This window comes from Puma concolor, chromosome B3 (genome assembly GCF_028749965.1).
Source record: "Puma concolor isolate L17-30 chromosome B3, mPumCon1.1.hap2, whole genome shotgun sequence".
Taxonomy (NCBI): domain Eukaryota; kingdom Metazoa; phylum Chordata; class Mammalia; order Carnivora; family Felidae; genus Puma; species Puma concolor.
This window is the reverse complement of record NC_141672.1, coordinates 93,405,323-93,418,179: the sequence shown is the minus strand read 5'-3', so window position 1 is coordinate 93,418,179 and position 12,857 is coordinate 93,405,323. Positions and strand designations below refer to the sequence as shown.

General features: G+C 36.2%; 1 protein-coding gene across 6 annotated transcripts in view; it reads right to left on the bottom strand.

Annotated features, from left to right (window-relative positions):
- Nucleotides 1-12,857, bottom strand: part of SLC12A1 (solute carrier family 12 member 1) — a 109,225-nt gene extending 96,368 nt beyond the window's left edge. For 5 of the 6 annotated variants that reach the window (XM_086710624.1, XM_086710628.1, XM_025918975.2 and 2 more), the window contains exons 1-2: nt 12,709-12,857; nt 10,959-11,578 (exon numbers count right to left, since the gene is read on the bottom strand). In XM_086710624.1, coding sequence (XP_086566750.1) covers nt 10,959-11,378 — 420 coding nt within the window. In that variant the 5' untranslated portion in view covers nt 11,379-11,578; nt 12,709-12,857. Of the gene's footprint in view, nt 1-10,958; nt 11,579-12,628; nt 12,681-12,708 lie in introns of those variants that run through there. The other variant, XM_086710626.1, reaches the window with a different exon arrangement.

Genomic DNA, 12,857 nt, shown 5'->3' with positions numbered 1-12,857 from the left:
CTCTCTCTCTGCCCCTTCCCTGCTCATGCTGTGTCTCTCTCTGTCTCAAAAATAAATAAACATTAAAAAAAAAAAACAAAGAACAACTTTGTTCTATTTAAGTGGCCTAAATTAGTTTACGGCTGGGATGATGTGTCCCCCTATTACTAACTGAGATGTCTCAGACAAGGACATTTCATGAGACTGGCATGAAATAAATACTCAGTGTTTACTATAAGGACTTTATTTGAGGGCAATCAAAGTTTTTGTCCTTGCCATGTTTAAGAGTTATTGCTTCTTTGGGCTTTGGTGTATCATTAGCATACCCACTATAATCTGACTCTAATTTGGGCTGTTTACTCCAAGAGACTTTGACTTCTTGTCTTCTTGTTCTTCCATGTTCTTCTACTTCTCTATGTCAATAAGAATTTCTTCCGAGTTTGTTCTCCCACAAGATTTTTTTTCATGATACTAGTGGACATTTGGGTAACCGATGCAATACAATGTGGTAAGTCATTGTATATTAACTACAGGATGTGGATTACTTCTCCTAGATGCCAACAAAGACCCTACTATACAGCAGGTCATCAATAAACATTACTGAATCCATAAAGTAGGCTTGGAGGCCACCTGATCTCTACCACTTCAGAGAAGATGACCTCATTTCTTAACCATTCCTGCCTCCTATTTCCTTTCTCTTCCATCCCTGTTGAGGATTTCATTTTTCATTGTTTTCTCTGTGTAACCCACATTAAAGAAGGGAGAAGAAGAGAATGAATCTCAAGTCAGATCATCTTACTATTTTCCAACAGCATTGCAGGGGAGGGGTAAAACTAAATCACAAAGGAAGCCGAAATTAATAGTTAAAATTTAGTTTTGAATTACCCGAGGAATATCTTAATCTTTTTTTTTTTTTAACGTTTATTTATTTTTGGGACAGAAAGAGACAGAGCATGAACGGGGGAGGGGCAGAGAGAGAGGGAGACACAGAATCCGAAACAGGCTCCAGGTTCTGAGCCATCAGCCCAGAGCCTGACGCGGGGCTCGAACTCACGGACCGCGAGATCGTCACCTGGCTGAAGTCAGACGCTTAACTGACTGTGCCACCCAGGCGCCCCAGAGGAATATCTTAATCTTAAGCATCCTCTGTCCCTACTTGCACAGATAATTGAAATCCGACATCATATATTCATATTAAAGTAAAATATGGATAAACAAAGTCTACAGAAATTGAGGCTGAACTAGCAGGGCAGAAACTGGCTGTCTATACCAGCTAGAAATGCAAGTCATGGATGTAATTCAAAAATTTCCAGTAGCTCATTTTAAAAATAAAAGGAAATTAGTGAAATAACTTGGGTTCAGATCTGAACCCTTAAATTTTAAAAATGTACCTAAGTTTTGTACAATATCATATTTCTAATCTTTGCAATGTAATATTCATTAGCTATGGTGGCAACCCACCTTGTAGGAGGAACCTGGATCATGGACTGCTTTAATATGTTTTACGTAATGGATCTATATCAAATATTATCATTTCAACATATAATCAATATAAAAACAGTGATGAGACATTTTAATTCTTTTTTTTTTTTTTAACACTATGTCTTTGAAATCTGGTGTGCAATTTACAGTGATACCACATCTCAATTTGTACTAGCACGTTTCAAGTGCTCAATAGCCACGTGTGGCTGGGGCTATTATATTGGAGCACACATGTCTATACATTGCAGTCAATTACAGATGGATGGAACATTTGAGGTTTTTCTCCAGGCAGTTAAAAATCCTATTTTTTCTCTGAACGGATTCTACACTCATAAGGCAGCTGCGTGGTTCAAATGTAACTTTAACTTTCCGTAACTAGAAAATCAATGAAAGCAGAGAATTGAGGAATGTGATAAAATGCCCAGGAATGTTGAAGAGATTATTTGGTTAAGAAATTCATTTATTTGATTTGATTTGAGAAAAACTTTTAAAATTGACAATATTCTAGTTAATGAAGATCTCACAGCCAGACCATCAGCAGCTACTCATTCAGGGAGAAGGCAATTTCCTTTTCCTCGGTTAATTGGGGATCCCATGAGACAGAGCCTTAGTCACTTGCTTTTTAAAGGCAGTCTTGGGAATAAAACCTATGTTTTCTGATCAATCCTGTATTTGAGGGTTTGGTCCAGGAAATTGCTTTGCTCCCAGATGAACTCCAGTGGTAACTGTGACCCTTACATCTGGATTAATGAGAATACCAATGACTGTAAAAAACATCTTAAAAAATTGGTGAAAGGATGAATAAGATATTTAAAATTTCCCCTTATATGGACATTTCTATCTGATGGATGCCCTTCTGGGCACAGTTTAATGGTTCTTCAATTTATCACTAGGACATACACTATGAAGCAAAAGGAATATTCTATGAGGGCTTGTCAGGGAAATCATCATATATGAAAGTTAGTAGGGAAAAAATTTTCTAAAGCTATTCAAAAATAGAGTCAATGTAGGGCGTTCAACTATTTCTTAGGTGAATGTGTTCAACCTGCTAGAGTTTCCACGTTTTCAATGTATTTATGTCATGGAAAGGAAAAAAAAAACCTTTAAATGTATATTTCTTGCCCTGACTGTAAAGCCCTGATAATACATTTATAAGTACAGAATCTATTTCCATTGCTTACTCGCTTACAGGAGCTTAAAACTCACTGCACCATATAAACTTGGAGGCTTGGAATCTAGTTTCAGCTATGCAATTAATTCAGGGTGTGTCCCCCAGCAAGTCACTTAACCTTTCCTGGATAGTGCCAAGGAGGATAAATCCAATGAATTTTCTGAAAATCTTACTTTGAAGTAATTTACTCGAAGGCAAAATCATTTTTCTATGTTTGTCATCTTCCTCTTCTAACATGGCAAAGCAAAACTTGGTTTCACTCTTAATAAATGCCTCCTTTGTGAGCCTATACAGCAATTACAAAGTCAACTTATCATCAAAGTACTGAAAAGACTTTTAGTTGAGGGTTATGGGCACTTAATGGCTGTGAGCTATAACCAGTGGCTGACAGACTCCTGGCTGGTGCATTTTCTTGGGACCAAAGTCTCAAAGAATAGAAGTTTTATGATTATTCCCTGAAACCAGTTTTTTCCCTCATACTTTGAATTAATTTGTTTGTTCATACTCCATCACCTAAATGATGACCCACCACCTTTTGTAAATGCATTTTAAACTGCATAGCTTTAGGGAATGATTATTAATTTACCAAAAGTTTTACCTGTGCGTTAAGTATTCAGAGAAAGTAAAGTTCATTAGGAAGAAAGAAAGAAAGAAAGAAAGAAAGAAAGAAAGAAAGAAAGAAAGAAAAAGAAAGAAAGAAAGAAACTTCTCCTCTCCAGTATTGATAAACTAGTAAAGCTTCAATTACATGCAGTTTAAGGGGTAAATTCCTAATGGGTTTTGCTAGATGATAAAAAATTATTTTATTTAATATGAAATGCGTGATTTTTTCAGACCCCAGAAAAATTACAAATGCATTTCTAGCTATCATCAAAGAAGAAAAAAATAAGTGTATTTATTCTTTCAATTCTTACTAGAGGGGCACCTGGGTGGCTCAGTTAGTTAAGCGTCCAACTTCGTCTCAGGTCATGACCTCATGCTTTGTGAGTTCAAGCCCTTCATCCAGCTTGATGCTGTCAGCATACAGCTGTCCTTAGATCCTCTGTCTCCCTCTCTCTCTCTGCCCCTTTCTGGCTTGTGAGCATGCTTTCTCTCTCTCTCTCTCTCTCTCTCTCTCTCTCTCTCTCTCAAAAATAAGTAAACATTTTAAAAATTGTTAAATAAACTATAACTAGATAATATTTGCCACTATACGTGTTTTTAGGTTTTCAATCTCAGGATGGTAGAAATTTTAGCCCATCCTAGAGAAACAACTCCATAAATATTTAGGACTATATGATCCCCTCCCAGTTGTTTTAAACTTTCTTTTATTATTGAAATATTTAAATATATGCCATAGTAGGGAGAATAAATAGATCTCATGTGCCTACCACTGAACTTCAACAGTTATGAACATATAGCCAGTACTATTCCACTTAAACCTCTCACACCCCTGCCACTGGATTATTTTAAAACCAATCCCAGGGGCGCCTGGGTGGCGCAGTCGGTTAAGCGTCCGACTTCAGCCAGGTCACGATCTCGCGGTCCGTGAGTTCGAGCCCCGCGTCAGGCTCTGGGCTGATGGCTCAGAGCCTGGAGCCTGTTTCCGATTCTGTGTCTCCCTCTCTCTCTGCCCCTCCCCCGTTCATGCTCTGTCTCTCTCTGTCCCAAAAATAAATAAACGTTGAAAAAAAAAAAAATTTTAAAACCAATCCCAGCAAGGATCAGAGAATTTTTAGGGTTCATTTCAGCGTGAAAAACACGATTTAAAAAAAAAATTTTTTTTAATGTATATTTTTGAGAGAGAGACAGTGTGTGAATGCGGAGGCCAGAGAGGGAGAGGGAGACACAGAATGTGAAGCAGGCTCCAGGCTCTGAGTTGTCAGCACAGAGCCCGACTTGGGGCTCAAACTCACAAACAGCAAGATCATGACCTGAGCCGAAGTCAGACGCTTAACTGACTGAGCCACCTAAGCACCCCGAAAAACACAATTCTGATCACATTCCTATATTTTACTAATCAGTGTTACTATGTTTGTACATTACAAGCCCTTTGTGATAAATGGGAATATTTTAAATTATGAAAGTGAGAGGTTTCTTGTTTTAAAAGTTGCTATAAACCATGCCTGTAAATCACTACTAATGGTCACAATTTATTATAGTATTTTTACTGTACCTGAAAACATATAGCTCACACAAAAATTAACTTATATTTTTGATAACTTAGGCCTAAAGGTAGCTATGTGTGTAATAAGCAGTGGAAGAAAGTAAAATCAAGGGGTGCCTGGGTGGCTCAGTCAGTTGAGTGTCCAACTCTTGATTGGGGCTCAGGTCATGATCCCAGGGTCATGGTATAAAGCCTGGTGTTGAGCTCCGTGCTGAGCATGAGCCTGCTTAGGATTCTCTCTCTCCCTCTTCCCCTCTCCCCCATCACACTCTTGTTCTCTCTCTCAAGAAAAAATTTAAAAAAAAAACAAGAAAGTCAAAAGATTCTTAATATTTTCCACATATACACGGGAACTGTTAGTCTATTCACCAGCTATCACTGAACTAAAAACTAAAACTTCTGATAAGTATTAAAATGAGTCTTTAGTTGCAGATTTTCACTCCAGCAAATATTTTAGGGGTGACCACTAATCCTCCTTCAAGGCACTTATTGCCTCAATTTTTATGTGTACTTAATTGGGCTTGGTGATATTGCTAATTTGGGATAGCTCCAAGTTGAATGCTAAAGTTCCAAATTTGAACTTTAAAACATTTTAGAAAATACTATTTCCCAGAGAATGCATTTGTAAACCTTTGTCTATTTAAAGAAGATAAACATTTATACATTGGTTTATGTACTTTAATGTTTGTTAACCTGATTATATGTCCTTTATTTCTACCCATAACAAAGTCATTTGACATGTAAAATAAATCCTGGAGAGTAGAGATCAAATCTCTTTAACTCACTTTATACAGCATCTTGTATATAAAAGGCTAATAAATGCTTTTGATGATGACAACGAAAATGATTGAGACCTACAATTAATTCTGTAGGAGAAAGAGAGAGAAAAAAAAATTCTGTAGGAGAAAGCAACATGATCTTTTGGCACAGTCCCCAAAACAAGAAAGGAATTGAATCTCCTGTTCTGCCCATCAGGGCTGAGATGCAATTTCTTCTTTGTGCCTGAGTTCCACTTTCTTCTGTAGCTATCAAAATGAACTGAGGCAAAGTGAAATGGGAGAGTAGGCTGAGGATGGAAAGTAGCAATAAAGAGCATGGACTCTGGGGGCACCTCAGTGACTCAGTCGGTTAAGCACCCAATCTCAGCTCAGGTCATGATCTTGAGGTTTGTGGGTTTGAGCCCCATGTCAGGTCTCTGCTGTCAGTGTGGAGCCTGCTTCAGATCCTCTGTCCTCTCTGCCCCTCTCCTGCCTGTGCTCTCTCTCTCTCTCAAAAATAACAAACATCAAAAAAAATAAAAATAAAAATAAAAAGAGCATGGACTCTGGAGTCATGCAGACATGGGTTCAATTTATTAGACACATGACTTTTGTTTCTTGACCTTGGAAGTTTTTTGACTTAGGTTTTTGTTTTCTCTTATAAAAGATCCATAGGATTTTATAAAAACTTTAGAATCTATAAAATAGCAATAACAATAGTACCTACCTTGAAGGTGTGTTATAAAAATTGAATGAGAATTTGCCAAGTGTGAGCACCTTGTCTGATAACAAAAAATTCTCGGGGCCCCTGGGTGGCTCAGTCGGTTGGGTGTCCGACTTTGGCTCAGGTCATGATCTCACAGTTTGTGGGTTTGAGCCCCCGTGTCTGTGCTGACAGCTCGGAACCTGGAGCTGCTTTGAATTCTCTGTATCTCCTTCTCTCTCTCTCTGCCCCTCCCCTGCTCACACCCTGTCTCTCTCTCTCTCTCAAAAATAAATAAACATTAAAAAAATTCTCCATAAAAAGTTTGCTTTTGCATGAGTGTATGTAATCCTTTCTATTCACAAATTACTTTTCCTAATGCTTTTTATTCACAGATTACTTTTTGTCGCTAACTACCTAATGACCCAAGTGTGAAGTCGTTCCATTGTTTTTGTTTTGAAACATTCTCTAAATGGTTGGTTTCCTTAAAAATAATATTGCTATCTTAATTTTTGTAGTATTTTATTCTTTGTATAGACAGTTTATTTCAATGACATCAGAACACTGACTTTGATAGAAAGGCTATATATTTTCCTGATTCTTATATAATTATATTTTTCTGAAATGCTAACAACAATGGTGGTTAGTAAGACTGAAAAGGAGTTCCATTTTGGTTAGCCCCGTAGTTAGGAATTGTGCATATAAAGGTGGCCACAGATTTGCAACAATGTGGATGGAACAAGAGTGTATTATGCTAAGTGAAATAAGTCAGTCAGAGAAAGACAAATGTCATATAATTTCACTCATGTGGAATTTAAGAAATAAATGAACATGGGGAAGGGAAAGAAAAAGAAAATAAGATAAAAACAGAGAGGGAGGCAAACCATAAGAGACTTTAAATATAGAGAACAAATTGAGGGTTGCTGGAGTGGAGGTGGGTGGGGGGATTGGCTAAATGGATGATGGGTATTAAGGAAGGCACTTGTGGGGATGAGCACTGGGTATTGCATGTAAGTGGTGAATCACCGAATTCTACTCCTGAAGCCAATACTATATGTTAACTAACAACACTATATGTTAACTAACTTGAATTTAAATTAAAAAAAAGTAGAAATGAAAGATAAAACCATGATCACTTAATAAAGTAGTTTAGTAATCAAAAAAAAAAAAAAAAAGGTGGCCACAGGATTATGCTGGACAGTAAAAGTACAATTATTTTTACAAAGTAAAAATACTGGATTAATCTTTACCAGATATCTAATAATCATTATATTTTTTATATGGAAAGAACTCCAATGTGCATTGTTTAGTGAAAACAGTAGAATGCACGACAATGTGTAAAATATTTCAATATGTGTTTGAAAAAAATACAGACGGAAAATTAGATAGATGAGATAGAGATACTTATAGATATATATATGTATATTTGTATAGGCATAGAAAATTTCTGGGAGGATTTATAAGAAACTGACAGTAATGATTGTCTTGGAGAGAAAAACTGAAGATCTACATTAGATAAGAGACATTTCAAGATATACTTTTCAGTACTTCTTAAATATTTAATTGTGTATATTTTACTTTTTGAGTAAAAATCAGTGAATACAAAAATTGCCATCATCATTATCAACAATGATTTGTTCAGTTTCTACCCATTGTAGAAGGCAGCATGCTAGACTTTATATGCATGTAATCTAGTATTCACAAACATCCTACAGTATCAGTTGAAGTTATGTAGCTTATATAATATTGCAGAGAAAGTAAAGGATGGAGCCATTTTTTCCTGCTTTTAACTAGGGTTTTTGGAAATCTATAATTCATAGCCATCTGTATAGGCATTTAGCTCTTTACTACAGAGAAAATAAAAGGATTTTTTCAACTATGATCTCAAATCATTGGGATTACAAATTTTGTCAATATGTATCATTCCTAGAGTTTCAGTGAAGGTAGAGACTTAAAATAACGTCTTTCAAACCTATTTTTTTATTTCAACTATTAGGACAACCTTGACATATAATTTTTTTTTCTGACTTGGAAGTTACAGCCAGGATTCTGCAAAAAATCCAACTGGTTTCTGTCTAAATATGTTGTCACTTAATGTAAATATACAATTCTTTTATGGCTTTTTAAAGCATTATACTCGGGTACAAAAAAAATATATCACCAAACTTGTACTATGTCAATTGCTTTCCACTTTTAAATTGTTTGAGTAAACATTATCATTTATAATTTTTTGCATACAAAATTGGTGATGTGTCTGAGTATTATTATGTAATATTTGTTCTATTGATCATGTCTAGTTGTGATTTTGGGAACTACCATAAAAATGTCAAGGGCCACAAGGAGGTAACAGCATAGCTCATTACACTATAGGTCTTCATCTTTCATGAGAGGGAGGGTAAGCAGGAGGAAAAAGAATCAAATTCACTAACAAAGAAGAAAGGGATGAATTGATGAAGTCTCAGATTGTTCATGTCTGGTATCAAAGGATAGCACAGAGGTAGATCATATGGAGAGGTGGACTGGGCCCTACAAGTTTAGAGACACTAGTATATAGATTCATGGTTGCATTAGAATTCTGCTCCCAATTTGGCTATGTGGATACTTCTGTGGGATTTAATGATGAAGTGTCTTGATAACTGAGGGTCAAATTCATAAAAAGAGTAACTTATTACTATACTCATTCAGAATGATTATTCAGGGCATTGAGCCTGAACCTAATTTTTAAACTATTTAATTTGCTATTTCTTTGTATCTGAGAAAAAAGAGCTTTACGTCAAAGTTAAGTCTTTGTGTCATTTTCAAAAATAGGATATCCCAAACAGCTATGAAAACTGTCAAATGCAGCTATTGCATTTCGACTACGGTTGTTCAGATTGGCTTTTGAACAACCAACCATTCCCGGAGAGTTTTTCTCCCCTTATGTAAAGATTTACATAAGCTGTGGCTTTAGGAATTGTAAATAAGCTATGTTTCTCTCTCTAGAACATTAGTCCAAAGAACAATGTGAGTTTACTCCATTTCCTTATTAATGGAAATAGACTTTTATTTTGTTTTCTTGCAAACTGGGGGACAAATATGAGAATATTTAAATTTTGATGATGCTAATTTTACAAAGGATGAGCTTTAAGACTTATCATGTGGAATGAGCTGGAGTATGGTGGGAGAGAATTTCAGATCTTTTTAAAGAGAACTTTGGCTCATTTTACTTCTTCAGAATAAATTGAAATCCCTTTATAATGCCCTAAGTTTCTTTTTCTGTGCTTTTTGAAAACTCCCTGTGCCCTCTTCTCACAACCAACTTTACCCTCTTTTCCTTCTCCCCGTTCTCTCTTCTTTCCACTTTCCCACACAAAGCAAAGTGATACCTGGGTCTGATCTCAGGAGCTTCAAATCAACCCCCTTCTCAAAATTTTAATGGGGGCCGCCATTTTTTTCTGACATTGTCACATTGCTAACTTCTTTTGATCAAAGCACCGAATATCCTAGATAAAGTCTAAATCTTCTATCTGTAAAGAAACCAGCCATTCAGCAGACTGTTGCAAATATAGTACATGGGACAAGTAAAGCCTGGTGAGGAGAAAGGATAAGGGTACAGCATTCAGAGCATGGGCTCCGCTCAGGAAGTCACTCAGCCTCTGGTGGTAGGATGCAGAGTCAGGGACCCCGAGCAGCCAAGGAGAATACATTTTAGAGATGGGTTTCCTTGTGGAAAGAAGAATGAACAGAAACTAAAGGGAAAACTTCACCCTTATTAGCATCTTCCGTGAGAGCAATATTCCTAGACTCCCTAGTGTGGGTAACCATTTGATAAAATCAATGTTGAATGAATGGATATGAAAGGAATTGTTCCAATCAATTTTTTCTTTTACCTCAAAACCTGGGCAAAAGTAAACTACATTTGGATATGTGACAGCTAATTATTCTTTTTAGCAAGTAATTACATCCATAAAGAATGATATTCATTCCAAAATGTGTTCCAGAAGAGCAGGAAGATAAAGTGCATCAATATATTTTAGAGCAAGTTATAGAAGAAGAAATCTATGAAGTTTATCAATGATTTGCTACATGATTAGAAAAAATGCTACCTCCTGCTTCTAGCAGATTTGGGAACCCATTATTGATTTTCATTAAATAATGAAAAGCTTAGCCATTTCTGTACTTAAATTTAATTCAGTTACTTTTATATGCTTAAGAGCATTCAGGAGCCTCAGGCAAAGTTTTGAAGAGGAAGGGATAAAATGCTGAATCTTATAAATCTTGGGTTTCTCTTTAAAGAATATAAAATACCCATGTGCTCTAAAGGCTGACACCACAGTATTAACTACAGTAAGCTCCAGTGATGATTTTTCGTTTTTTTGGTTTTTTTTCCCCTCTTACAACTGCTGCAGAGGCATTCATACTAAGGTGAAATTAGCTTAGTATCTGGTTTGGAATGTTTAACCAAGAGTGCACTGAGTACACTATAAGTTTAAAGAAAATATAATGCACTGCCTCACTTTCAGAGCTAATTCTTTAGTTCTCGGTGCTCAGTAAATATTTGTGAAACACTCCGTGTATTGTCTAGTTATTGGGAACGAGGGACAGCTGTGTAAGGAAGGAGGGTGGTTTGGAATAGACTTCCCCACAAGACACTCCGACATTCATAGCATGATTAAAGAGCAGGATATCACCTGAAGGAATAAAGGGAGGGAGGATACTTGCCTGTGCCCTGAAGCTTACCTTTGCAAGTTGCTCGTGAATCTCAAGCAGGCTGGGTCGGTTGACCTTGGGCCCGCTGATGCTACCAGTATTGCGATAGTACTCAATCTTGGGAACAGCATCCACGGTGTTGTGGCCAAAGGTTTGTAGGTAGTATGTGTTTGTGTGAGAATCATAAGCATGAAAACTGGCATCTGTTTTAGCGGTTTCTCCATTTTGGAGGAAATTGTCATAGCACTCCTGATTTCCAGGCCTAAAGCTGATTCTGAATCTGTTCTGGGTTTCATCTCCAAAAGAGGTTTCCTCATAATGTGGAGGATCGGTGTTATTATCCACAGCCGCGCTGCTCTCGTGGCTCTCATTTATGACATTAACTTGAAAGCGATTGCTATTACTGGGCGTTGAATCCAGAAATACATTGGAAGAGTTGTTCAGTGACATCTTCCAAAATGGATTTTTTTTGGGGGGACTAAGCTGTCTACTTTATGGTTTTTAAAAAAAAAATCTATGTATTTCCTCCTCAAAATAAACTTTAATGTGTTTACATTAGGGAGCTCCTGGCCTTTGTTCTAGAAGGACTCAACAAATAGATTCTTGATGTATTGTTTCTCTCCTCTACATCCTTTGAATGTTCTTCAAAGCTGCCATTGAAAAAGAAAATTAAACTTGTTTCAAGTAATATAAATACATTTAAGTAGGCATAGGGGTATGAGGGCAGAGTTTTCTGTTACAAAACATATAATATCTTAAATTCATTCCATTAAAAATTACCTGTCGGGGAACTCTAGTCACCTGAGCAATTAAATCCCATAATAAATAACTAGGGACCTGCTTCAGCGAACAGAATTTTCAATGGAGTCATTAAAATATTATCTATGTTTGTAGCATTTGTTTGGACTCAGTGCAGTTGGATTTAATATGATTTTAGAAAAGATATAACTCTACCAGTGAGTACAGTAAGAGAAGATGAGAATATTCTCAGTCTGAAACACAGTTCATTGACAGTACTAAATGTTGAAACTGCAAAGTATTTTTTATAGACATGAATTCATACTATCTAATAATGATTATATTCCATGATGATTATAAAATTTAAAAATATTTTTTAACTTCTAAAAAATACATGCTTGTTAATTTTTAAAAATAAATCCTGTGAAGATGAGAGCTTTGTAAATTCATGGATCTTTTACTAGCCTCTCATCTGCTCATACATTTATGTTTTGCAAATACTATCATGGAATCTTTAAAAATATATAGGTATTCAGTGTAACGAAATAAATCTCAGTCCTTAATAAAGGTGTACGCTATATTTAGGTAAGATAATCATGCCCTGTTAATTCTCTTTAATGAAATAGTCTCAAATTCATTGAGAAGCTTTTAATTTGACTGAGAGGCAGACTACATAATCACTTCTTTTACCATCCATGATATGAGCCATCTTAGTACATTCTTTAATGAGATTAATAGTTCTTTATTGATAACTTAAGTTTTGGCTTTTTAGAAAAGCAGACAAATGCAAACAAAACCGTGCCTGTCTCCTGAAGTTACTAGGCTATTTCTTTGAATTAAAAAAAATATCTTAACTTCAACTTGCAAAGAACATTTTTTGGGGCGAAACTATAAGTGAGGCTGTTATCTCTTTAGTTTTTATAGACCATCCCATGTCTCTTCATAGTCCTTGACATCCTCACCTTTACTCCATTCCTCAGGATCTACTTTATGACATAATATTAAGTGTGATTTTTACCCCATCCAGAAATGTTTAACTTACCATCAGAAGAAGCCTTCTTCTCAGGAAGCTTTATCTGTTTCAACACCACCCAGGCATATATGGGGCACCTAACTTTCACTCCAAAACCTTGGGCTTCTTATTGGTTAGAACCTTCCTTGAAAGAGGTGACTGAGCAGTGATTGGCCTGG